The 26,034-nt window shown below is 44.2% G+C and overlaps 1 protein-coding gene across 3 annotated transcripts in view; it reads right to left on the bottom strand.

The window, feature by feature from the left end:
• Flt1 (fms related tyrosine kinase 1) overlaps nt 1–26,034 on the bottom strand; it is a 168,412-nt gene that overhangs the window by 99,178 nt on the left and 43,200 nt on the right. For all 3 annotated transcript variants that reach the window (XM_031338765.1, XM_031338766.1, XM_031338767.1), the window contains 7 exons: nt 24,966–25,090; nt 23,048–23,210; nt 22,812–22,948; nt 19,536–19,710; nt 18,112–18,229; nt 15,292–15,461; nt 14,231–14,390 (listed from right to left, as the gene is read on the bottom strand). In XM_031338765.1, coding sequence (XP_031194625.1) covers nt 14,231–14,390; nt 15,292–15,461; nt 18,112–18,229; nt 19,536–19,710; nt 22,812–22,948; nt 23,048–23,210; nt 24,966–25,090 — 1,048 coding nt within the window. The remainder of the gene's footprint in view (nt 1–14,230; nt 14,391–15,291; nt 15,462–18,111; nt 18,230–19,535; nt 19,711–22,811; nt 22,949–23,047; nt 23,211–24,965; nt 25,091–26,034) is intronic.

Here is a 26,034-nt window from a genome sequence, read left to right on the forward strand (position 1 = left end):
TCAGAAATCCACCTGCCTCTGCCTCCCAAGTGTTGGGATTAAAGGTGTGCACCACCACTGCCCAGCTTACTAGAAATATTTTAATAATAGAGTTCCAGGGTGAGCATATAAATGTCACTTGCCCTAGCTTCCAGGATCCCTGCTCTGAGTTGTAGGACACAGCACTGGTATCTAGAACTGTTGCTAGTGACCGCTTGCTACATCCTCCAGGAGCACACACCATCTGTGTACACACACACTCATGCGTACACTCTCGCGCGCGTACACACACACTGGAGCAAACGCGTGTGTGCCCTCAGGGCTTTGGCTTCAGCCACTCAAGTTCTCTTCTGACTGGACAAGAAGGCTTCAGATGCCTCCTTGTGCCCCTCAAAGCATTGAGAAGGATAGGGGGAGTCTTTGTCAAAGATCTTAAAACTTCTCACACCACATCTTCAGGAAAGGCAAAAAAAAAAAAAAAGTTGGAGCAAAGCAAGGAAAATAGAGTCAGCTCAGCTCACTTGGGGCCACCGGCCTCTGAGCCCCTTCACCCACCGCCATTCTTGCCTCTGAGGACAGTTACTAAGGCTCAAGCCCTACTGTGGAAACCACAGACTCCATGTGCTTGCCAGGTCCTCCGAATGAAAAGGACAGGTTCGGTGGCTCTTTTCTAATTTAGGGGCTATTATTTTTTCCTTCTTTGTCACTGAACCATAAAAATAGAATGTCATTGAGGACCTGCCTCCATTCTACCACTTGAAAAGAGACTGGGGTGGGGGTGGGGTGGGGTGGGGGAGGAGGGGCACTTGCCTAAGTCTTAAGAATACATCAAGCTCTTGAGGAAGTAGACTGTGCCATGTTTGAAGATACAAAGATAACCATGGTGCTGGGAACAGTCTTAAGGGAGGCGGAAGCCGAACAACAAGAGGAAAGCAGAGCTTTGCCCCTGGTTTCCCACAGGAAGCCCACGGCAGCTCCTGCCAGAGTGAGATAAGAAAGCTCCCATGCACTATTCTGAACAAGGCCAGCGTTATCAGCTTTGCTCTGTCCTCTGAGTACTCCAAAACCCCTGTCCTTTCCTAATGAGCCCCAGGACTCCCCCCCTCCATTTGCATACAGCATGTCAAGCACAATGAGGCGGAGGTATTTATAACCAACTAAAGGAAAATAATTCTGGGGGCAAGCATGGGTCCGTGCCATCTCTGTCCATGCTCTGGGGTTGAACAGTTTCATTAGGATAGGAGACCAGTATAAATAAATTAGAAGTTATCCAATTAGGTACTGACATAATGGAGCTGAGCCCTACATACAACATGCCAGTCTGTCTAACTCCAATTGACACTGCTCAAAGTTCCTAATTCTAACGTTCTTGTTTTGACACAGAGTGGGGACTGCTGTCCTGTCTGTGAAGATGACAGAGACCTCTCTTTTAGATTTGTTTTTGGGTGGGCTTTGCTCTGCTCCCTGTTCCCTCCTGGCTCTTTTATAACCCCAAACAGGAGGCAGGTTGGGGCCTCCAAGAATAGCAAGGCAAGTCAAAGCTCCCATCCAGACAGTACCTCTGCAGGCAGAATCTCCTTTTCCTTTGGGCACAATTCCTAATACCGTACTTAACCCTTCCACTTTACGGCACCCACAGATGCTCATCATGTACCAAGAAATCACTGTGCTTGGGGGCTCCTTCTAAAATGTTAAAATAATTTACTTATCGTTGCATGTTTGAGTTTGCACGGGTGCACAGGTGCACAGGCAGCAGAGCACATATGGAGGTCAGGTTTCCCTCATGTGGGTTCTGGGGTTGAACTTGTGGGGTTAGGCCTGTGTGGCAAGCCCCCTTACCCTCTGAGCCATTCTATCAGACCCTCAATGTGGTTCTGTGTATATCAAGAATGCCTCCACAGCCCTGTATTAATACCATTTCAGCATTGGGAAGTAGTGTGGGGCTTTAAGCCTTTTTTGTCTTCTGTAGGTTTTGGTAAACATCACTCATCTTGGTGTGTGCGCTTTCCTCTTATATACTGCTCTCTGAGTGGACAGATTCTACAGTTCCTGAAGGTAAGCCCATCCCCTGTGCACTGTAACATGCACATGCATGATGTACAGTGTGCACTCTGGAGCACCCCTGCTCTTCCTTTTGTGCTGGTTTGGGAACAGCGTTGATTTTCAGGTTTCCTCTGTGCCTCCTGTCTGCTCCTCCCATCTAAAACTTGATCTGTTCTTTAGCTACTGGTGACACAGCCTTCTCTTCTGAGAAGATGGAGGACAGGCTCAGAGCTGAGTGAAGCTGTACCCGCGCATCTCTTTTAAGATGACTTCAGTACTTTAAAGAACTGAGCTGAGTACCCCTAGGGTAGGGATAGTGGGGGCAGTGCTGAGCTGAACTCCAACACCTACTGAATGCTTGCATCAAGCCCAAATCATTGCCCAAGTGTATTAAATGTATATTTAAAACTTAATCAAGGAAGAAAAAAGCAAGACTCTAGAAAGCTCTATAATGCCTCCCAAACCAAATATTCTCCCTATTTCTTTGATTCTGTTCTGGCTAGTGAACTCTGAGGACGAGTGTGAACTGTGCTCATATGTTTAATGAGAGTTCACTGCTCACACTAACCAAGATGAGACCTTAGAGAACACGGAATCATTTCAAGTAGGACACAAAAAGGGTAGCGAAATAGAGGCTGCAAAATGTCTTTCAAGCAAAACAAAACAGAAACCAGAAAGGAGAAGAAAAAACTGCTCCGAGGCAGGCTAGAAAGCACACCCAGAGCCAGGCTGCTTGAGGTCCCATTATAGCCTCGGTCCTGCGGGAGGGCCTGATGTAAACATCTCACTGCTACTGTGGGTGTTATGTCAAAACACTGGCGATAGCGCATCAGGAGCAACAGACTGATAAACTCTGCCAACCCTCTTCCCTCGCCTCGTGTTCTCTTAAAACAAATGAAACAATCTGGGGAGAGTGTGCTGGCAGGAGAGGTGTGGGGTTGGAGGGCGTGTTTAGACAAAATGGCCCCTGCTCCCTTTGCTCAGAAAGAGATCCTGGCCCTTCAGGGTGGTCATGGGGTCAGGCCAAGGGGACTCTGGTGGAATGACTTTATTGAGAGACCTTGTGACGCCTTGGAGGCCATACTGAAAATTACTTCTTGTCTCAGTGAGGGGGTGGGGTAGCCAAGAGAGTTTTGGAGACTGTAGGTAAGCTTTGGGTCAACTCCCTGGACAATGGTGGAGGGGATCCAGAGTCCTGGGCCACCCTTGTTTAGATAAGACCTTTTCCATGAGTGCCTTGGCTTCCCAGGCTTCCTGCTCTGGAGGCCGCGTGGTCCATTCACATTCAGGCCTATCTTCCAGCCTCTGCCTCCCTTTTCATGCTAGCCTCTGTGCTTGGTATATAGCATGAGCTAGGACAGCTCCCCTCCCCCACCTTTCCAGGATCTCCCAGAGTCAGGGCTAGGATCAGTCGTTCAGTCCTTAGCCCTACACCTGGGTGGACCGGGAGGCCAAAAGTGTTACACCCAGATAATAACCTCAATGAAAACATTTATTCTCTTCATTCATTTTTTTCTTCTTAGTGGCCTGATGAGGAAAGGTGACTTTTAATAAAGAGATCTTTAAGGAAATGTTAGGAGTGGCTACCAATAATATCCTTTAACACACTCAGGAAGGACATGTAAGAGGGTGCTCCAATCACTCAGTGAAGAACCTGTCAGATTATCACTGTATTTTGTTCCTGCAGAAAGGAAGAGAGCTTACTTGCTACATGGTAGGGCATGGGGTCATGGCTTAGCACAGGGGTGAGGGAGCTGGGGGGATGGGGTGGTAGGGGGCGGCTTTGGGGCAGCACATGTCTGACTATGAGAATCTGAGTACAGCAATGATGATCACAGCAAAACTGTCACGGCCTTTCTGACCCTTTTGCTTTCCTGAATGATTTCAAACTTTTGTGTCTTTGGGTCACAGATGACAACAATCACTTGTAACAAATTCTGCTTGGTGTCCTGTCATTGGACAACACTGAGAGATGTCCGAATGACCAGCCCTGAGGCCTTCACTGTGGCAGAAACATGGCTGAGAAGTACCGTGCTGTGCCCAGAGAGCCCGAGAGAAGTCCTTTTTCTTGGATATTAGCCTGGTTTTAATCTCCCAGAGCTCTTACTACTGCAAACATTTACTCCTGCTGTCTTGCTCTTGAGTACTTCATTGGAACCACCTCTGATTCTATGGCAATGGAGGTTGCCTTGCAAACGGCAATGGACCAACCCCATGCTACCATGGCTCACTGGTTTTAGTATAGGTATTAAAAAAGCAAACAGAAAGGATTTAAATAACTTTTGCCATCAGCAAGTATCACGGTACTAATGAATGGGTGGCTCAGCACTGTGCCTGGCACAGGGAAGCAGACTGGAAAAGTCACTTGTCATCTAGTGCACTGAGAACTACGTAGGAGCAGAGAGATCGTCTTACTAATCAATGTGACCTTACTGGCTAGAGAGCCCACCTGGGCTCGGCTTGCTGCCAAGTGAGGAGACTGAGCCTGACAGAATGGCCAATCCGAATGTGGCCTTACCCTTATCAGGTGCCAAACTGTCATAGTCACTGACCTCAAATGTGCTGAGAAGACAGGCACTAGTGACCATCAGATGACCTTCGACCACTTCTTAAACCAATCACTGTGCCACACTATCGGTGTCTGTCCACTCACAATGACAAATATAAGTGACGACAGATCTGATGGGGACCTGGATAAAGTCGGCTTGACAGTATCCATGCCTGACAAAGTGATGTTCCTGGTCAGTCTCAAGGCAGACAGGAATGCTGATGTGTGACACAGACATCTGCTTAATGAAAAGCAGAAGATGGACCAGTGGTGGTCTTCTCCATCTCCCACGGGTGGGCAGAAGTCCTGGCTCAGTTACCAGCACTACTTTAATTTAAATTACTTATTTTTTTTTCATTGCACAGTCCCTCTCCATGTCTTTTGAAAGAAACACATGGTTTGCTTCCTGCTGCTATTGAAGGATGGCATTGTCTATCAAAGAGACAGGCCAAATTTATGGGAAAATACCTGAATACAGTGGTGAATGCGCCAGCAAACCCCCAAGAGCTGTAAGCTACCAAAGGTTACACAGGATGGGAGTCTGAGCGTTTTGTGGCTGAAGAAGAACTGGAAACAGTAGACACAGGCGGCTGTAACCCACTGACCTCCTAAGTAACTGAGGCTGTATGCTATTTCTGATCTTATGTTTTGGAATAAATTGTCAAAGACCTATTCAAAGACACAGGCATGCTTCTTGGGAGAACATTTGTCAAGGGCATGCATGATCTCAAGAGATGGCTCATGGTCAGTCCACACAGAGTCCTAATGTGTTTGACACCTCTTCAGGAGACTGTGGTTTTGGCAGTGGAGCCACCCCAGAGTCACCTAAGGAAGATCTAGGCAACTTCCACCAAAGAAGCTCAGCATATGCAATGTGCCAGCCCCAGGGCTGAGTGTGTCATATACATCCTCCCCCTTCCCCCACCCGCAACTCCCCATGTCAGTGCTTACTCATTCCATTGCACAAATGAGGAAACCCAGTCTCTGAGAGGTCTAAAACCCCACAGCTGGGAGATGACAGCTGGTGGCAGAGCCTGAACTTGAGCTTACATCCATAAGCTGTAGGCCATATTTTATCCTAACACCTTGTGATATCACAACACGGGCTTCTTAAAATATACCAGCTTTTAACCAAAATTACTCATGTGAAGGTCTAAGTGGTTACAATTTTAATTTTAGAGAAGGGAGGGAGGGAGGAGGAGAGAGGATAGAGAGAAGATAGAGTAAGCACAATGCTGGAAATGGACATGTGAACTGCTTTTCAACTGCCTGATCCCAATGCACTGGATACTGCTCATTAGCATCTTTTTCTGGCACATCCGCCAGGATTCTTTCCTAAAAAGGTCCTTGAACCCTAGGCCTGTCCTAAGTTGGAAACTGGCAGTGAAAAAAAATCTGTGCCCCCTAGAAATGCTGTGATAATTAAATAATGTGTGCATACTACACATGGGGAGTTTGCCCCATCTGCTAAACAAATGCTTACTTACTGCTAGGTATAAAGAAAATTAAAATGGAATTCTAAAGCCTAATATTTTCTAGCAGCTATTGTGGACGATTTAGTTCAAAAATCATCTCTACCCACTTTGTTGTTCTCTTTGGCCAAGGATTTTTTCACACCCCCAAAGGCAGATCGTAAAGAAGGCAGTGGCAGGTGATCGGTTGGCATTATGTCCAGGGATGGGGCTGGGACAAGAGACCATCAATGGCCTCAGACAGAGGTCCATTCAATTTCACAGTCTTGGTGCCTTGGAAAAAGACCTGGAAGGCCTTTTCAGGGATTCAGTGCCTATGACACACACTAAATATGAGCACTAGTAGGTAGTCTGTGAAGGCCAGCTGTAGGGATGAAGAACTTTTGGTCAACCGATAGAACTTCCCAGGCACTGGCCAGGGAAGTGAGGGGGAGTGATTGGCAACTCTACTCCCAAACTTTCAGGTTGTTCTAAGGCTTGCCTTTCCTATGATGTCTTTTATTTTGTCCTGGAGCCAAAGCTGATAAGCCAGATGAGTTGATTTCGAAGCATTCCCTCCCTAAACTAGACTCCCATCACTCCTGTTCCATCTGATATTCCAAGTCCTGCTCATCATGTTCAGGGCCCAGTTTTTACCTTTCATGTGGCCTTTCTTCTAAACTGCAGAACTGGCCATCAGCCACCCACCAATGGATGACCCATTTTGGTCAGCCTCATGATAAATGCTGGCCATGGAGACCTGATGCAGTCCTGGGGTACAAATAGTAATGAAGTGGAAACAGGGACACGGCCTGTGGTGGCTGAGTGCTTGCTGAGTCCTAACCCAGGGCATTCATGAGTGAATGGGGCTCTTCTGACAGAAATTACCACCTCCTCCCACACACACACAGCAAGAAAGCCAAGGAGGGTCATGATCATGAGTGCAAAGCGTACAGTGCGTGGGCTCACTAGCTCTTTGTCTCTCTTCCCACCCCACCTCCAACTTCATCTCATTCAGACCCACCACACTGGCTCATGCTGCTTCCAAAGGTCTTCTCCCACCCATAGAGCTGAGTTCCAAACAACCTGTCAGGTGTTCTGCTATCCTTAGCCTGCAGTACCAACCTGTTTCACCCTTTCCTTTTAGTCTATAATCTGAGAAACCAACCTTGAGCTTAAGGCTCATTCTGGCAGAACAAGAGAAACTACAACTCCCATAAACAATGCCCATGTGGACTAGAGAAAACATATACAAAGAGATGAGTAGAGGTTTTGATGCCAGAGAGACACACCCATCAAACCACCAAGGTCTAGACAACTCAGTAGACCCGTTGTCTTGAAGGACCAGCTATAGTGAATGTGAAGAGGTGAGGACCAAGGGTAGGTGTTGCATTGTGGGAACCTCTTGGGCTGCAGTTTACTCTCTTTCCATCTTCTCCATTCAGGTTCTGCTTTTTGCCAGGGTGGCTCTGAGCTATATGAAAACTGCCCACTAAAATGCATGTTTCAACAAACAACTCTACCAGGCCAACGGTTAGAGATATAAAGCATTCTCATCTGAGCAGAGATATAGGGTCCAGCCTGTTTATTTACTAGCTGAGGGTCTTATGTCAGATCATCACTCTCTAGATCCACAATAAAAATGCTCACCCCACATTTAAAAATCGCTCCATGTGACCAAAGATAACCCAAAAGCCTCTGCCTATCTTCTCCAGGCATTTTCTTAAACCGTGTGTCCTTTTGCTCCCATGAATTCTGGGAAACAATATCAAACCCTGCTGAGAAGACCCTAATAAAACCAGTGCAGACTTCCCAGGACATGGTGTTCTGGCTTAATTTAAAACACATAATGAAATGTTTGATAGCAATTGTAGGAGACAGTCAATTCATTAGAAACAATTACTTGTTGGGTTCATGGCAGCAGGATGAAGAGTGGGCAAAGAGATATTTTATAAAGCACGGGCAAGTGGAGAGGGAGCATTGGTCTGGAAGATGAAGTAGTGTTTCTGTTCTCAGGACTGTGTATGAAATATTAATAAGGGCTGTTGTCTGGACATTGGCGTTGGGCAGTATGTGGGGGTGCTTCCTCATCTCACAATTATCTACGAGAACGCAAGAAGGGTCTCATTAGTCAGTGAACATTCACTCTTGGCTACTGATAAAAGTCTCTTGTATCAGATGGTCAGTTTTACTTAGCTGAGTTTGCTCTCAGATGTCCTGCTCAAGAGGCCTGGGCAAGTGGTCTTCTTAAATCCTCATTTGGGCTCTAGGTTTTGTTTGTGGCCAATTAAAATTCCCTACAGGATGTCTTATTGGAGCCCTCAGACTTAGACACACTCTGCAAAGGCTGGATAGTCAGGGCCTTGGGTAGAAAGTCTCAGATTGTTTAAGAACAGTGCAGTAGATTTTAAAACAGGAGGAATGTGATCATATTTAGACGGATGCAGCCTTCTTAGATGACCGCTTCCCTCAGACATCTGACCCACATTTTGCCCCCAACACTTGTGTACTTTTTCAATTTAATTATGAAAACTCTCCTTCTGAAGAAAAAGAGCAGAATACAGGACCTAGAATGGCAACAGCGTAAAAACTAATACACCTTTTTGACAGCCGTCAATTCAATTGGGTCCTTGAAGACATTTCTAATTAACTACCAGCAACAATTGTCTTGTTTGTGTCCTGTTCATTCTTCATACCCTGATGGTGCCCAAACTATGATTCTCTGGAACGAGCTATCCCTGACACATCCCTAATGATCCTGGCTGGCTTTTCTTGCAGATTTGCAAATATAAACAATAGAGGAATGCAATTAGGACGGCCCTTCTCTGAGGCCCATCTTTCCCTGATTTTGTAGGCCACCCTTCCTCCCACAGGAGCAAAGAGTGAATGACACTTAGTCCTGACAGTGAGCTATCTCTAGATGGGCACCCCCAAACCCCCCTATTAGGTGTTTCTGAGATGGGATATCAAAGTGTCATTGAGTGGCAGGGAATAATGTTTCCTATTTGTCTTCTAACAGATGTAACTAGGTTAGACTCCATGTGTGACCTACTTAAGAGCTTTAGAAACAGTGGGTTTGGGGTCCATCATGGATCTATTGAGTTTTCTTAGATCACTGACCAGTTTAGCCAAGAAAGTCATAAAGATGATTTAGCCTTCTACAAATTAAGACTTTGGTGTTGTCTTTCCTATCATAAGGGGGCTCATGGGCAAAAGATTAATCAAGGCATGGAAAATTTTAGAGGTGGCCAGATAGAGGTGATATATCTCTCTCTGCTGGGCCATGGCCACCAAAGATGGTCCAGGCTAGCACCAATGGACATGTGGGATGATGCTAGTGATGGAGGGATGGTTACACATTCATATTCTGTCTCCCCTCCCCTCGATCTCTCTCTTGTAAGAGAGACTTTAGGGTTTCAAACACACTAAGCAAGTGCACTTGAGCATCACCAGCCTTGCCTTCTTGTTTCCCCTCCTACTTGGTAATTATTTGTGTTAAAAATCACAGAGCTAATCCTATTTGGCAGAGTACTACTGACATAAGCACCCTGCTTTTATCCATTAAAATGTTCTGTTCATTTGTCATTAATCTCCAGTTATTGGTCAAGTTAATTCATAATTTATAGGCAGCAGAAGAGCAACTGTTCATGAACATCAACTGGGATATTATTTCCTGTTTGTTTTGTTTGCTTGTTTGTTTTTGGAAGGGGAACATGTGATTTAAAGTGATTTTCTCATTGAGCTCCTCCATTCTTGGGAACGAGAAGAAAGGGGACACCAGCCATTGCCATTTGTAGAGGGGAAGTTGCTCAGGTTAACCAACTAGCCACTGTCCTACAGAGGTCAGGGCAGTGCCAGGAGTAGAACCCATTTCCTTGATTGCTAGGTCTCTAGTGCTACAATAGTTTGTAATGATCGTCTGTGGGTACACACCCGTGCCCAATAAATAACCACCAAACAAGTTTGATCCTACACAGAACAAGTGGCAAGTGATGTTTAACATGGCCAGGAGCTACTACATATTTGTGTGATGAGATGGCTCATGTCATACATTTTGGTTGGCCGTTGATGACAGGCAAAATCAATGTATGAGACACAGCTAATATTAATGTAATTCTTAAAACATTTCAGTAGGCCTATAGTAAAGACCCAGACACATGTTAAAAGCAATCTTGAGTTTTAAAAAAAGTGAAAACCCACACCATGTTGCTCTGGCTACTAGTGGGGGAGATGACCTAGGTTAGCAGAAAGCATTGGGGGATTAGATGAATGGGAGCTCAAACATCCACTATTCAGTCACCTGAAGGTCTCACTGGCATTGAAACACATACAAGTAAAAGCAGCCTTTTGACATCAGGGCTGATAGCTGGGAGCACCCTCTCGGCATCCTCTCTTGGGAACTCCGTATCTCCAGAGAGGGACTCCTCGTTGCCAGCCCTGTGCTATCTCTTGTGGCTGTAGAGACCACCCTCTTTGCCCTGCACAGTCTTTTCTAAACTCCCTTCACAGGTGAGTATATTGATGCTGCAGCAAAGCTCACCAGGGACTTGCCATTGAGAGTGAGTGGCTCGGTGATTAAGAGCACTGGCTGCGGTTGCAGAGGACCTGGGTTCAATTCCCAGCGTCCACATAAGATCTCACAACCATCTGTAACTCCAGTTCTGGGAATCTGACGCCCTCTTTTGGCCTCTACAAGTACTGCATGTACATGGTACAAATGCATGCAAGCAGATAAATACACATATACATAAAATTTAAAAAAAAATCTTTAAAAGTAAGTAAAAGAGTATCATTTGGCCCTGGAGGCTTACTCCTATTTTATTCTTTAAAATCAAGGGACAAGTGCATTCAATTGGGTATGGGCTATGGGAGAGGCCGTTGGTTCATCATCCTGCTCAGCCCCACCCAAGCCTTATCCTCCTTACAGGGCAGGGCAGAACTACTTCCTGCCAGGGTGGGATAGGATGAACAGGGTGGTCAGTGACTGGGGAGTCGCACCATGCTTCCCACCCACCTCTCTGCTCTTCCTTTTACTTTTATTTTAGTCTTCTTAGTTCCTTAATTTTTTTTTCTTCTTCTTCTGACCTGCTTGTATCCGCTCAGATGTAATAGATTTCTATTTTTAAAGCAAAGCAAAATTGCATCTAGCTTCCCATCATCCCTACTCTCTTTTCAGAAACGGTCATTAGTTTCTCATGTTGTGAAATTAGTTCTTGTATAGGCAGAAACATTTCCCTTGTTGTTCTTTAGAAGGGTATGGGTCTCCAAAAAATGTGGTCCTCCAAATGCTAGTAACAGCCCAGTCTCAAATTTCTCTGTCACTGCAGGCTTTCCCCAGACATCTCACCTCTACCTGTGAAGTGTGTTTAATCGTCTTTATGTATGTTAACAGATGAGGTTTGGAGGATATCCAACATTTAATACTCCAGAGAAGCTTCCTAGGGTGATGCTAAGCTACCACAAAAGGGGGTCAGACAATAACTAGATGTCTCTATTCATGATTAAGAATAAAGAAAAATAGTTCCCCAAACCCCTCTTCTATTACAGTCACCCGAAATTCTCTCCTTCTCTGAACACCTTACCATCCAAATATGTAGGAAAGGGAAATGGGTGACCTTCAGTTACTTCTGCTTGCTCATTAGTTATAAAACTTTACATAATACCCCCACTTTATTCTTAGTGTTATTTTAAAACCTGATTTACAAAACCTATACACCACACATATGATATGGCGCTGTGATACTTCCACATTCATACATACTGTATCATGTTTAAACATAGCTGTTGCTTCGAACGTTGATCATCTATTTGTGACAACACTGAGTATCCTTTCATAGATCTTCTTGCATTATAGAACACATAGCTGTTATTTATAGCTATCCTACTGTGTAATAGGCCACCAGCCCAATCTTTAAAAAGCTTTACAAGAATGAGTTACAGGGGAAATAAAAACCACAGTATTACTCAGTTGAAGTAAAGTTCATTTGCATAAACTATTTTACCACATATTTTTAACTATGAAATTTTAGGTTCATAGGGAGTTCTGAAGTTTTAAAATATCTGTCAGATTTTAGGAAATGCTAGAATTTGAGTGATCTGAATCTCTCTTTTTTTAATTAACTTGTCTATATTAAGTGGTTTGTCATGGAAATACAATTAATAATTGTAAAATAAACTAATGCTTGGGCTGTGGTCATTTGTAGAAATGTCTTTGAATTAGAGTCTCAGATTTAAGCACTAATAATTATTCTGTACACATATAACTATTATACATATGTATAAATTATTCTGAAATGTTAGGTATATTTATAATTGAAGATCATGCATAGATACTACCATGTAAATATGTATCTCAAAATACGTATAGCAGACACACCCTGATTCATGGCACCAAGGAAACTGCCTATCTCTCATGTCTATTTTGTCAATTGTTAAATGAAGGTAAAAATAAATAGTAAAATGGTTTTAACAGAAAAATTCAAATAGTTATAAAGATTTAAGGCAGTACTTCTGAGTCTTCAAAGGTTTTTTCTCAAAGGAGTAAGGTATCTTTCCAGTACTTCCTGAACATCCTCCACAGAATAGGAGAAAGGTCACACACCACAGAGATCAAAAAGAGAAGTTGCATATAGCGTCCACCTGGACCCCCTTGTTTTATTTCACGAGCCTCATTCAACCCCAAACTCATACTACAGTGTCCTGTCCTCATAAGTGAATTTTTTTTCTAACATAGTTACTCTTAAAATTCAGTGAAGAGCAACATTAAAGCTTTAGATTTGATATTGTTAAAACAAAAAAGTAAATATATTCATAAAAGGCTATACTATTTCACAAAAATGTAACTCTAAACTTTGATCCTAACCGACTTTTTCACCAATTCACTACAAATACCAATATTTGAGACAGATCCACTAAGCATGGACACTTAACTAAAACCAGCCAAATAATACAAAATCACAGTGGTTCATTCTCTTGTATTCTCAATGAAATGTTCACAAGTCCTAAATATTTTGCAACTTCTATTTCTATTCTTAGAAAATGACTCTCAAATGAAAACTCAGACTTATGTGGAAATAGTGCTCCTCATGAATTCCACCACTCACCAGTAACTTTCCACTATCATCCTACCATGTCCTGAACAAGGGATTAGGACAGAGATGGAGAATCTCAATTATGGGAAGATCCTAGAAAACCAAATACCCATCACAGAATTATCTTGGGCTTGCTTTTTATCAAGCTAGTTTGGGAGTTTGTTTGTTTTAGTTTAATAGCAATGGTCCCCAACATTCTCCAGGCAGAGTTAAAAGCAACACGGAGGAGAGATGGGTATGATAACCCTCGGGTACTTTCAGTATTTCAGTCTCCGAGTTGTGCTTGGCCATCCTATTCCTGTTCTTCCAATTCCCTCCCATGAATTATCACAGGTATCATCTCTCTAGACTAAACAACCCGAGACAAAACAAACAAGGATCAGTCGTGGGCAGGATGCAAGGAAAATGCTGGGTGCTTGACAGAGAGTAGGGTTGCATTCATTGTACAAGCTTATACCGAGCATTTGCTAAATGATTATGGTTGGCTGACCCAGAGCTTAAGGAAGAGACAGATCTGGGCATGTGGGATAATGAGGATGGTACATGACAGCTGCCACCCATACTGTGGAGGGAGAAGTGAGCTGGAACGAGGCAGTCCAGAGGGTTCACAGGGAAGGTAACATTAAGAGCTGAGCCTTGGGGTTTGATTTAAAAAAAAAAAAAAACCCGACTTCTTATGAGACAGACAATGGGTGGAAGCAAAATCCAGACAGATGGAAAAGCACGAGCCGAGCCCAAAATAGGAAATGGTAGCCATGTGTTAGGAAGAACTTGGATTCCAGCCAAAGATGAGAAATTGAAGAGTAGAAAGGCCAGGGTGACTGACTGAGAAGGAAAGCTCTTGGCAGGGCTGCTCGACTGGGAAAAGGTGCATGCAAAGTCTGAGTCACATAACAGCTCCTTGGTCCCAGGGAACACTTGCTTCCGTCCCATGTTCCTGTGATCCCATGAGCCAAGGGTAGGGTATCTTCAATGAGAAGAAATAGCTACTGTCTGCCTGCTGGAACGCAGGGGAAGCCTCTGTCCCAAATTGGATATGCGTCTGGTAAATTCCAGCCGTGGCCATTAAAGAATCTAGTCGATCTTTGGAAATTACTCAAGACGTTAACTGTCCCTACCTTTCTTTGGAGTGATTGTGGTGACAGGGGTGCCAGAGCCACTTGATTGTAGGCTGAGGGATGCCATACACGGTGCAAGTGAGGGCTTGTCTGCTGCCCAGTGGGTAGAGAGGCGGGCTTGGAAGGGAGGACACGGACTTTTCGTAGATCTGAGGTTTCACTAGAGAGGAAGAGAGGTAGATCCAAGTCAAGGGCAGATCCAAGGACTTCCCCCAGGAGCGCTCAGGAGAGACCAGTCACACTGGGTTTGGATGCCAGGTGTAAGGGGGCAACACCACAAAAATGTTCATATTATGTAGAAAAATGCCTATTTGGTTCCATAGTATGAATACCGAATTGGTGATACACAAAAGCCACCTTGCATACAAAAGATAAGGAAACATGAATAGTTGGGCTGTGGTGGCACAGCTGCTCAAGCATTTGGGAGGCAGAGGCAGGTGGATCTCTGAGTTCAAGGACAGCCTGGTTTACAAAGCTAGATCCAGGACAGCCAGGGTTACACAGAGAACTACACACACACACACACACACACACACACACACACACACACACACGGAATTATGAAGTTGTTATGATGGGGACAGAGTGTGGTGGTTGTTTTTTTCTTTTCCTTTGTTTTCCTGCTAGGGATAGAACCAGGGCTTTGTACTTACAAGGCAAGTGCTCTACTATTGAACTTCATCCCAACTATTAGAAGTGGCTTAAGAATAAAAAAAATTAACGTGGAGCTGGAGAGATGGTTCAGCAGTTAAGTGCACTGGCTGCTCTTGCAAGAGGACCTAGGTTCAATTCCCAGGCTGACTCACAGCCATTTGCAACTCCAGTTCCAGGGGAGTTGACGTCCTTTTCTGACGTGCTCAGATATTAGGTATACATGTGGTGCACATATATACATACATACATACATACACCACACAGGCAAAACACTCATATACTAAAATAAAATAAACTCAAGAATCATTTTTTTTTAAAAAAAGTTTGTTTTCTTTGATAGTTTATACTGACTCTTGAACCAGAAAATGGTCATTAACTGTGTCCTAGGCCCCAGATCTCACACTTACCATTTACAATGAGAGTGGCAGTGAGGTTTTTAAATAGCCTTGACTGCTTTATGCCCAGCAAGATTGTATAGTCCCCTGCGTCCTCAGTAGTTACATCTTTGATAATTAACGAGTAGCCATGCACCGAATATCGAGCAGACTTCAACATTGCAGGCGAGCCATCTTTCAACCTGTGGTTAACAGCATGGTGAGTTAGTCCCTTCATTCGCTGCGTGATGTCACTTTGACTGCATGTGCCTTTTCTGTTTACAACCTCAAGTGAATTGGTTTTAAGTCTTAGGCATCATGTTTTATGTTTTTTGTTGTTTTTAAAAAACAAAAACAAAAACTTTGGGTACTAACTATTGGGTAAAGGCAGGCGAGGGGTTTAGACTGGGTAACATTTCATCTTTATTCACAAAGAGGATGAATTAAGCTAAATGAAGAAAAGAAAGTGGTGGCTTATTGTATCCATAGGAGTGTTGGTAGCCTTTGGGACTTAAGAACTAACTCAGAGGTTCCGGTTTGACTTAGTCCACCGAGCTGTTTGTCAAGTGTTCTCCTTAAGGGTACATGAGAAGTACAAGAACTCAGCTGGACATGGTGGTGCACGCCTTTACTCCCAGCACTGGGGAGCTAGAGGAGGCAGGTGGCTCTCTGAGTTCAAGACCAGCCTGGTCTACAGAGCAAGTTATAGGACAGCCAGGGTTACACAGAGAAACCGAGTCTCCAAAAAAACAAAACAAAACAAAAAGTTCAAGTATGAGAACCCTTGTTAAGTCAGATCAACTAGATCTGATAAAAATAAAAATAGAGGCTCCTATTGTGGGCTCATGTGGAGTTCTTATTAATTACACAAATGGCCACACCAATTGTCTATAGAGAAACCGCAGTGAGGAACAATCAAAGGCACCAAGCAACAGGAATTTAAAATTGTTTTGAATGTAAAATCAATGCCTTGATGTCCTCTGTTTAGACGAGTCAGGTGGCTTGGCTTGGCCCTATCTGCATGCTTCTAGAATTCTCAGGAGCCCTTTGAACTCAGATAGTCTATGACCTCATTTCATATTTTATTTTTTGTAGTACTTATTTTTATTTTAATAATTTGTTTGTTTACTTGTATTTATTTACTGGGGTTTTTCAATGCAAGGTTTCTCTGTATAGCCTTGGCTGTCCTGGTACTCACTCTGTAGACCAGGCTGACTTCAAACTCAGAGATCCACCTACCTGTGCTTCTCAAGTGCTGGGATTAAAGGCATCTACCACCACTGCCTAACTATTTATTTTTATTTTATGTTTGCGTGTCTGCTTGCATATATATGTGTGTGTGTGTGTGTGTGTGTGTGTGTGTGTGTGTGTGTGTGTGTATACACACATATATGTATACATATATGCCGAAGAGGGCGCTGGGTCCCTTGAAACTAAGTTAGTTTGTTGCAATCTCCATGTGGGTGCTGGGAAATGAATCTAGGCCCCCTGCAAGAATATCCAGTGCTCTTAACAGCTAAGCTATCTCTCCAGACCCTGATTTAAATGTGCATTTGTAGGGAGCGTACCCTGCTGTAGAAAGAGGCAGAGGTGGTTCTTAGTCAGGCCTACAGACCTGGAGACACTTCTGTGGACCTCACTTCTAAGGCAGTCAAAATAGTTCTGCAGTATTTTAATGATTACAAATATCATTTGAGTATTGTTCAGTTATATCCTCTCAACAAGACAGCATTTCAAAAGTGGATATTGTATTGTATTTGTTCCTTGCTAGGTAGTTACTAAGGAAGTCATCATGAATAGACAAAGGGTCTGCTCAGACAGGAAAGAGTGAGGGTGCTTTTTCTGGTCATAAAATTACTATGAACTGTTCTATTAAATTTAATACTTTTTCATTTCTTAAATGATATTTTGTATGTGGAGTGAGGCAATTGTGAAGTCCTAATAACTTCTTAGGCATTATGAAACAAAAATATCTATTAATTTCCCACTACAGTGCTATAAAGGTATAGTATATAGTTGCAATTTGTTTTTTAATTCCCTAGTAAGTATTTGAGTTTGCTGCAAACAAACACTGAAGGGCTAGGGGCCAGACAAACTCTGGGGAGTATTTTCCAAAATGGAGGAGCTTCTGTATTGTATGGATTGTTTTCCTAATCAACTATGAGTAGTTAAACCTTTTTGTTTAAAATGGAGTGATTTAAGCCAAAGATAATGGCATTAAAAAGTAGTTTAACAAAATGACTGCAGATTCTAAACAGATTGCATTGTTTCACAGGGGTGTTATACTGGTCAGTCTTTTTTAAAGAAAAAAAATGTGTAAGGCATTTCTGAGTATGCAAATTGCAAGCCAAAGAAAACCATAATTAAGTCAAATAGGTCCACTTGTCCACACCTACAAACGAACAAGTCTTGCCGCTATTAATGTTTGTTGGAATTTTAAAACAAAGCTGGGACTTTCAATGCAGCCTCACAGAAAGGAATTATTTTTGGCATCTTCATAACAAAGGGCCCACTTCTTCAGGGTTAATAGAGCATGCTACACATTCAAGATGCCTCTGAGTGACTGCCCAACACATCTCACTCAGAGAGCGTTGACATCATAGGAAGGTTTCGAGAAGCAGAAATTTAGTATGTGTGAGCACAGAGACTCTTGCTTCACCCCTGGGCACTGCTTCCTGGTCCATCCAGCCCTCCCCAGTGCCACCACCAGAAACCAACACAGTATTCAGCTCTCCATAGCTGCTTCAGGCAACTTCTCTTAATGACTCTTTCAGGAGTGTCAGTTGCTCAACTCCATCATCTTCCCGCTTATGAAAAGTGTCTTAAGTGACATGGAAATGACTGTGGTCCTACCATACGATTTCTGGCAAGGGGAAGGCCTTCACTTTCATGGACAGCCGATAGGACCGCCTTCCTGCTGTGGTTTCCTGCACCTGCTGCTTCCGATGCTTCACGCTAATAAATCCTTTTTCTTTGAAAGAAGAAATGACAGTGTGTGAGGGGAGAATTTATTTATGTACACATAAGCTCACTCCTTCACTAAGAGGAGATGCATTCGATCAACTAATGACAATTGATGGAGCCTGTCATCGAATCCAAGCGTTGATCAATAAATGATGGCTTCAGGTTAAGGGCCAGTAAGTCCTACAGACAGAAAGCGGTCACCTACGAACCGGGAGCATCAGACTAATCAGTCACAATAACAAGGGACAGACAGTATTTCTAAAATCTACCCAGCTGGTATAAGGAAGATGGAAAAAGGCTCTGGGCTAGAAAGTCAAGCTGAGAGAACTGAAATGACAGACAGCTCCTGCCTTTCACGTGTCCTTACAGGATTTACAACTTAGAATCAAGCAACTGTTTGGGGATTCCGTGAACATTAAACTGGGGGTAGGGGAACATTAATCCCGAGTAATTTATCATATTTTTCTACATCGACTTCATGAGAAAGTCAGGAAAATTTCCCCCAGATAAGTGATAAAGAACATTATCAACACATTCTGCTTTGTTTACATGGGACAGTAAGTGAGGTGTTCATGACCCTCTTACAATCTATGCTACTAGCTGAAGTAAACTTCTAAAATCAAAACTCTCCAAATCAAAAGCAGTGTTTTTAAAAGCTAGCACTAATCTTCCATACAATGTATCTTGATCATATTCATCTCCCTTACTCCTCAGGTTAATTCCTTGAAGGTCTGCCCCCATCTCCTGCCCATTCCCTAATTTCACATCCTCTCTTTTATTTAATAACCCATTAACTTCAATAAGTGTTGTCCATAATCTTATGGGTATGGGACCACCTACAGGAGCACAATTGACCTATCAGGGTCCACAGCATTGAAGAAAACTGACTATCCTTCCCCCAGAGCCATCAGCTGTCCATAGCTCCTCGGTTAGTGGGATAGGCTTGTGACTCCCTTTCCTATCCATGCAGAAATGCTGGCTTGGTCTTGTGCAGATCTTGTGCATAGGCTGCTGTGAATTCATGAGTGCAGCAGCCCCTTCACATCCAGAAGACACTGCCTTGCTCTGGTTCTCCCCTACCTTAGGCTCTTACAATCTTTCCACCCACCCTTCCCAGAAGGATTCAATGTAAAAAGTACCCAATATGCTTAATTTGCTTTTCAGGGATCAAGAGAAAGCAGTGTTCATTTGTAGTTGCATAACTCTTAGCCACATGGACTTCCCCCACACACCCCCAACTTACTGTAGCTTACTGCCTACAGTGCTCAGAAAGCCTAGTGCTTAGGCCAGCAGGCCTCACTTCTGCAGCTTACCATACACATGCACGGAGGTGTTGAAAGACCGGAATGACGACCCACTCTTCACACGGCAAGTGTAGAGCCCCTTGTCTTGGCTCTCCACGTTGTTGATCTTGAGAACACTGTGGAACACATTGCTGTGGGGGTGGCTCTGGTCAATCCGCTGCCTTATAGATGCTCTCTTAGTTCCCTATGAAGAGAATGCACAGTGAGTGTAGAAGTCAGCATTGCTCCTGCTGAAAGTTACAGTGTTTTAGCATTCCCCAAATCAGTATTTCTTTAAAGATTTACTTATTTATTTTATGTATATGAGTACACACTGTAGCTGTCTTCAGACACACCAGAAGAGGGCATCGGATCCCATTACAGATGCCACCATATGGGTGCTGGGAATTGAACTCAGGACCTATGGAAGAGCAGTCAGCTGCCAAGTCATCTCTCCAGCCTCTCAAACCAATATTTTGACAGCTTTTTCCCTTCCTTCCTTCCTTCCTTCCTTCCTTCCTTCCTTCCTTCCTTCCTTCCTTCCTTCCTTCCTTCCCTCCTCCCTTCCTTCCTCCCTTCCTCCCTTTCTTCCTTTCTTAAGGTTAGGCACATCAGATCCACCACAAGCACATCATTTGGAAACTATGCTTCTGTCTAGATATGCGTCAAACAGGAAGCGTGCTAGCCCCTGTATTAGCACTTCATCTCTCTAAGTAGGCTGTCACACATGTCAGCTGCTTTTTGTGAGCACCTGGAGGGACTGGAGAGGTTTTGTTGGGTTATCAATGAGGAAGTAGAAGTGACAGAGAACTGGCCACAGTACATGAGGAACTTGGATCTCTTGGGTGTGCACTTAGTGATTTTTCTCCATTACAGGTTCTCTTCTCTAAATAGTAGCTTGTCCCCTCACACTCATTGGTGGTGTTTCTGTGAACAAATGTAAATTCACTTTCCTACTGATGAGAAGGAAAATTTAAATCATGGCTTCAGCCAGCCCATCTTCATTATTTCACATCCTGGCAAGTAGGTGTGGGATGTACACACCCAGAGGTAGTTTCAGCCATCATCTGCAGGGTCCTTTCCCTTATCTCAGGGAAAGAGCATGTTCAGTTGTCTAATTGGCTATGGTGGCCTGCTCCCTGTTCTGAGAAGATGCGGTGCGATCTCCTGCAATTGTTCCTCATATAACACATATCGAGTAATTTCCTTCTCTTAAGTCCTTCCCTGGGGAGGGTCGTGGAAAAAGGCATGGAAGCTGCCCAGACGGACCTGAGGGTCTTGAGCCTAGTTCCCTCTGCCATGCTTAATCAACTTTCACCCACCTGCCTTTTAATTCCGTATTGGCAGAGACATGTTTAGGCCACCTGCATCCTTCTCAGCAATAACAAAAGACATAACTGTCAATCACTGCTGCGAGAAGTCAGAATCGGTCCCCAGTGTAACAGGCGCAGGAGCCTTTCTGTCACTCTGTCTGGGGCGTGCGTGACTTCTCTCTCTGAAGGGTTCTCTTCCCAAGTGTGTTGTTGGCATGGCTTGTGCTTTGGGAAACAACTCATCTGGGTCTCTACAAATGCCCTGTCCACTTCTGAAGCCACTAGCTGTATGTGACTGCTTAATACAACTAGTCAACCTCTCTATAGCTAGCCAGCCATGCTTCAAGTGTTCATCTGCCATAGTGGCTTATGGATACTTTACTGTACAAGACAGGCATAGAATATTCCTATCACAGGAAATTCCATTAGACAGCACCATTTTTAGCAGGTTGGTGCTTTGTAGGTATAGTACTAATACTGTGTTTAAATTGTTATTAATTCATCCATTTTCTGTGTGGGGGTGTTTTGTCTGTATGTCTGTACACCATGAGTGTGTCTGCTGACTGAGGAAACCAGAGAAGGGCATCAGACTCCCTAGGTCCACTGATGATCATGAGCCACCACATGGGTGCTGAGAATTGAAGTTCCTCTACAAGGGCAGCCAGTGCTCTTAACCACTGAGCCATCTTTCCAGCTCCCCCCTCCCCCGTATCAATATTCTCTCTCTCTTTTAAAAGATTTATTTATTTTATGAACATACGTATTTTGCCTGCATGCACCAGGTGAACGCCTGGCGCCATGGATCCCCTAGAATGGAGTTACAGACAGTTGAAAGCTGCCATGTGAGAGCTAGGAGTTGAAATGAGGTTCTCTAGAGGAGCACTAATCACTAAGCCATCTCTTGAGCCCCACCCCCACCCACCCCGTTTTAATATTCTTAATAGCAATAAGAACTTGATAAAATTCTCTTCCCTCTTGACATTTAGTGAGACTATTTCATTTCTGTCAGAACTTATTGCTTTATGTTATAGCACTTTTATTTAAATTTAAATGGAAGAACAATAGTTCCAGAAAATAGAACGCCCACAGGGAACATATTATATCTTTTATTGCAAAGTTTTTCTATTTCCACGGGGGGCGGGGAGGAGAGGGTGGAGTTGGTGAAAACAGGTTAGAGCTGAAGCATTAATCTTCTGTTTATTATTTAATCATAAATTAATTTTGATTGGCAGTCTGGATAACATAACAAACGCCTGCACTTGGGAGATGCTGCATAAATCACACTGGCACATGAGAAAGGAGAGCGGGCTTACTGCCAGAACGGTCTTTCCAGCTTATCACTGCTTTCCCATCTGTGTACGTCAATAAATAACTGGTACTTGCAAGGGTGTTTTACCTGCATAAGGAAACTGACTCTGTCTTCATTCTCCGTTTTTGTTTTGTTTTGTTTTGTTTTGTTTGTTTTTTTGTTTGTTTTTCAAGGACAGATTTGCCCCTTTGACAATTAATAAATGCAGTACTGGATGGCTGGATTGAAGTATCTTTAGCAAACACATTGCAATCAGGTGCCTGACTGTCTGCCAGAACCTTCTTTGAATGCACTGACAAAGACAATCTCTTGAAAAGTTGTTATGACAAAAGATAGTCCCTGCCTGGTATTTAGTGATAAATTCTCTCATCTTGAAATCGCAGTGCACCATTTCCAAAGACGAAATGCCCCCCCTCCTGCCTTCCAGACTCACCAGTGGAAACAGCAGCCTGTACCCTTCCAAACAAACCCCCAGACATCAAAGCCAGGATCTGTACTATCGAGTTCAGGGCCAGCCAGGCCAGGGAGGCACCATTCAGACCTGGCGCTTTCCTGTCCACCCGCACTTCCCCGCCTGGGAGCAGGATTGTCGAAGTTTTCCCACTTCAAAAACCCAGTGGGGTTTCACTTGCTCAAAGCAGCTGCAAAGGGTGCCTAGGAAGAACTAGAAAAGTCTCCACTCACTTTACCAGGGTAATTCCAGCTAATCTGCACCCTCGTGTTGAGCTCTGTGGTGGTGGTGCAGTTGAGGACAAGAGTTTGACCGAGGAGCAATCTCACTGGGCTCGGTGGGCTTATTTGGACATCTAGGATTGTATTGGCTGCAAGCACAAGAAGGAAAAAAAAAATGTTAGGAATCGACAGTTTCGCAGGCCAGATTTCAGAGGACCTGGCGGCCACACCCACGGGACAGCACTTACTCTGCCGATGGGTCAGATAGTTTGTCTGGTACAGGTGCCCGTTGACTGTGGCTTCACAGTTCAGCAGTCCTATCTCTCTGTACGTTGCATTTGCTATTATAAAGCCTCTCCTACTGTCCCATGTTATTCTTTGCCCGTCAGGGGTAAGAGTATCAAATGGAAACTGCAAAGAAGGAAGCAACGCTTAGCCGAGTCCCAGTAGTACTGTGTCAATACAATACGAGAAACCACGCTTTTCATTTACCATGAAAGCCACCACACGGGTCAAAACGCCAGTTTGTTCTCGTTACCTCTTTACTTTTCTTTGAGCAGAGGCAAATATATTTTGCCAGTGCTAAGTCATACCGATTCTGGCGACTTATAACCAGACTTGGTCACAAGTTGCAGGCATCCATGGCAGACCTAGATGGCTCGTCAGGCTGATGGTGAGATATACATAGCAAGATGGCCTAAGTGCTGAATAGAGACAATCCCCTCCTTGTCCACTGGATCTGGAGGGTTATCTTCATGTGTCACCATCATCTAGAACATTCTATAATCTACGACTTTGTGCTCACATGTTGTAGGACTCACTAATAAGGTATTGTTGTAACTAGCTAGCCCTGCAATTCCAGTCCCCTTACACACATTGGAGGAACACACATAAGGAGGAACACTAAGTGGGAAGTCACAAGCTCGGTCCAACGTGACCAGGAGTCCCCTGCGACCTGTCACCTAGGAATTTTCTTGGGCAGTTGGGTAAGATTCCTCTATTGCTCCCAGTCCTGACACCTACAGGCAACAGGACGCAGATGGGATGGGGGCTCAGACCTGTCACTGAGGGATACTTCAGACATCAGAGAATCACAGCCAGAATTCTACAGCCACTGCCAAAAGCTTGCCAGCTACCTACTTGTGTAGACTGAGCAGGTGCTGCCTTGGGTGAGAGTGGAGGAGTGGGGGTGGGGGTGGGGGTGGCTGGTCCTTACCCTCCTAGCTTCTCTATGGGAACGTTTGTAAGCGGCTCCAGGAGCCTTCTGACTCCTACTTTGGATGAGTTTGATGTTTAGTTGCATCTTCATGCAGCTTCACTGTAAATGCCTTTCCTTTTCTGAATATTCAACTTAGGATTTGAGGAGGAGTCTCATGGATGGATGTCTTTCCTTCTTTTTCCCTAAAAGGTTAAGTTTTGGTACCATCCAGGTCTTTGTTACTAGGACACAGCAAACTTAGACCTAAGGCTGGCTCCGTATGTGTGTGTCTCAAGCAGGAGATCCAGTGACCCCTCCGATGGTGTTATGAAATAGAATGCAGGGAGGAGTACCCTGCAGGCCCATGCCAAGGTCACCCCCTGAGAAACCAGACCATGCAACAGATCTAGTATAAAGGACGGGTAGAGGCAGACAGATGGGAACAGAGCCATGAAGGCAGAGATGGGGGACAGAGAAGGACAGAAGGGGAGAGAGAGGCCAGTCAGAAACACGTAGGAACAGGGAGAGAGAACTGGGGTGACAGATAGTCCTTTTATATGCTACCCACACCCGGTGGTGGCAGGTCTGGGGCTGGGGGACGATGATGATGTAAGCTTAGGTCCCTGGGCAGTGGATACCCTACCCAGACACCAGCTTATCCATGTGAACAACACAGCTGACTCTCCCTTTTGGATATGTGATAACACGTCAAAACTGTCACAATTTTGGTTCTTTCATTATTTCGATTTATGTGTATGATGTTATCATTTGACTCCATTTAAATATACAAGGGGGGAGGGCAGTAACCTCGTAATGCTTCTTGTTAGGAAAAGAATGTTCCAGATACGTCTACTGAGAAGCCCAGATAGAAAATTATTCCAGAGACATTAAAAAAGAAAAGATTAAAATACTATAACACCCATTTGAAACCAAAACCACACTGGGAGAGTGATATGGTTGCATTTTACCTTTTTTAGAGTGACTGTGACATTGGGTGATGTCACCCGGCAGGGGATGATGAGCTCTCTTCCTTCAGTCATGTGCACAAGTTTGGGTATGTCAGTGTGCATCTCTATGAAAGGACTCCCTGCATCTGAATGAGGGAGAAAAAGAAACACATATAAGCAATTGAGAGCACAAACATGTAAGATGCTGTAGCCAGGATGCCCCTGGGACTCTGCGGCAGTCAAGCCCGCCATGCCTTCTTTGTGCAGAAGTCTGTGCTTTGCTCTGAACCTGGCCTTCTATGTGCCTGTCCCCCAAAGCAGTGCAGTTTCTTATTTTCTTCAATGGGATTTACCCTGCCTCCTTAATATGCAATGAGGTTACTGAGACCACTGATGCTTTTGAAGTGCAATGAGGGAGAAGGGGGGTGGGGAGAACTCTGCATAAACCTCAGCTATGTTAAGTGCTGGGGAAGCACTTTCCAGGGCCTTTGTGACCACAGGGAAAACACAGGTGCTGCTACTTGGAGGAGTAGTGGGCAAGGCAGAAGAAGCAAGCAGACTAGAGGGGATTATCATTTGAATGGCAGGGATACCACTTGAAGGCTTTCTAGACCTTGCCCTGTAGCCTAGGAGTGACTGAGAAATGCATGCATCTCATAGGTGATTAGGTCTGTTTCTTCAACATACAAGGTTTATCTGCTAAGAGCAAAGCTTGTAGAGAGGTCTGGAGGGGCCTTTGCCGGATCACTAAAACATCTCCTTTGAAAGTGTGGCATTGCCCCTTAGAGGCAAGGAGGATTTTAAACTACTATACTTCCCTTGTAACTTCTCCAGGGAACCAGAGCAAGCATCAGATTTTCCTAGAAACACTCTCCCTGTCCATCCTGCTCTTGTCTTCAGAAATCCATTGATATCCTCAAGTAACGCTCCCTTCAAGACTGTTTATGTTCTTGTCTCCCAGACCTGGCTCCAGCCTCTGGGGGCCAGAAGTCCTGGATGAAAGAAGAAAGAGGCCCTAGGCCTGCCAACTGGTCCTCTCAAAACTGGATGATAACAGAAGGGAGTTTTAGAGAAATAAGAGCTGTCAGCA

The sequence above is a fragment of the Mastomys coucha genome, unplaced genomic scaffold, assembly GCF_008632895.1.
Source record: "Mastomys coucha isolate ucsf_1 unplaced genomic scaffold, UCSF_Mcou_1 pScaffold22, whole genome shotgun sequence".
In the NCBI taxonomy this organism is placed as follows: domain Eukaryota; kingdom Metazoa; phylum Chordata; class Mammalia; order Rodentia; family Muridae; genus Mastomys; species Mastomys coucha.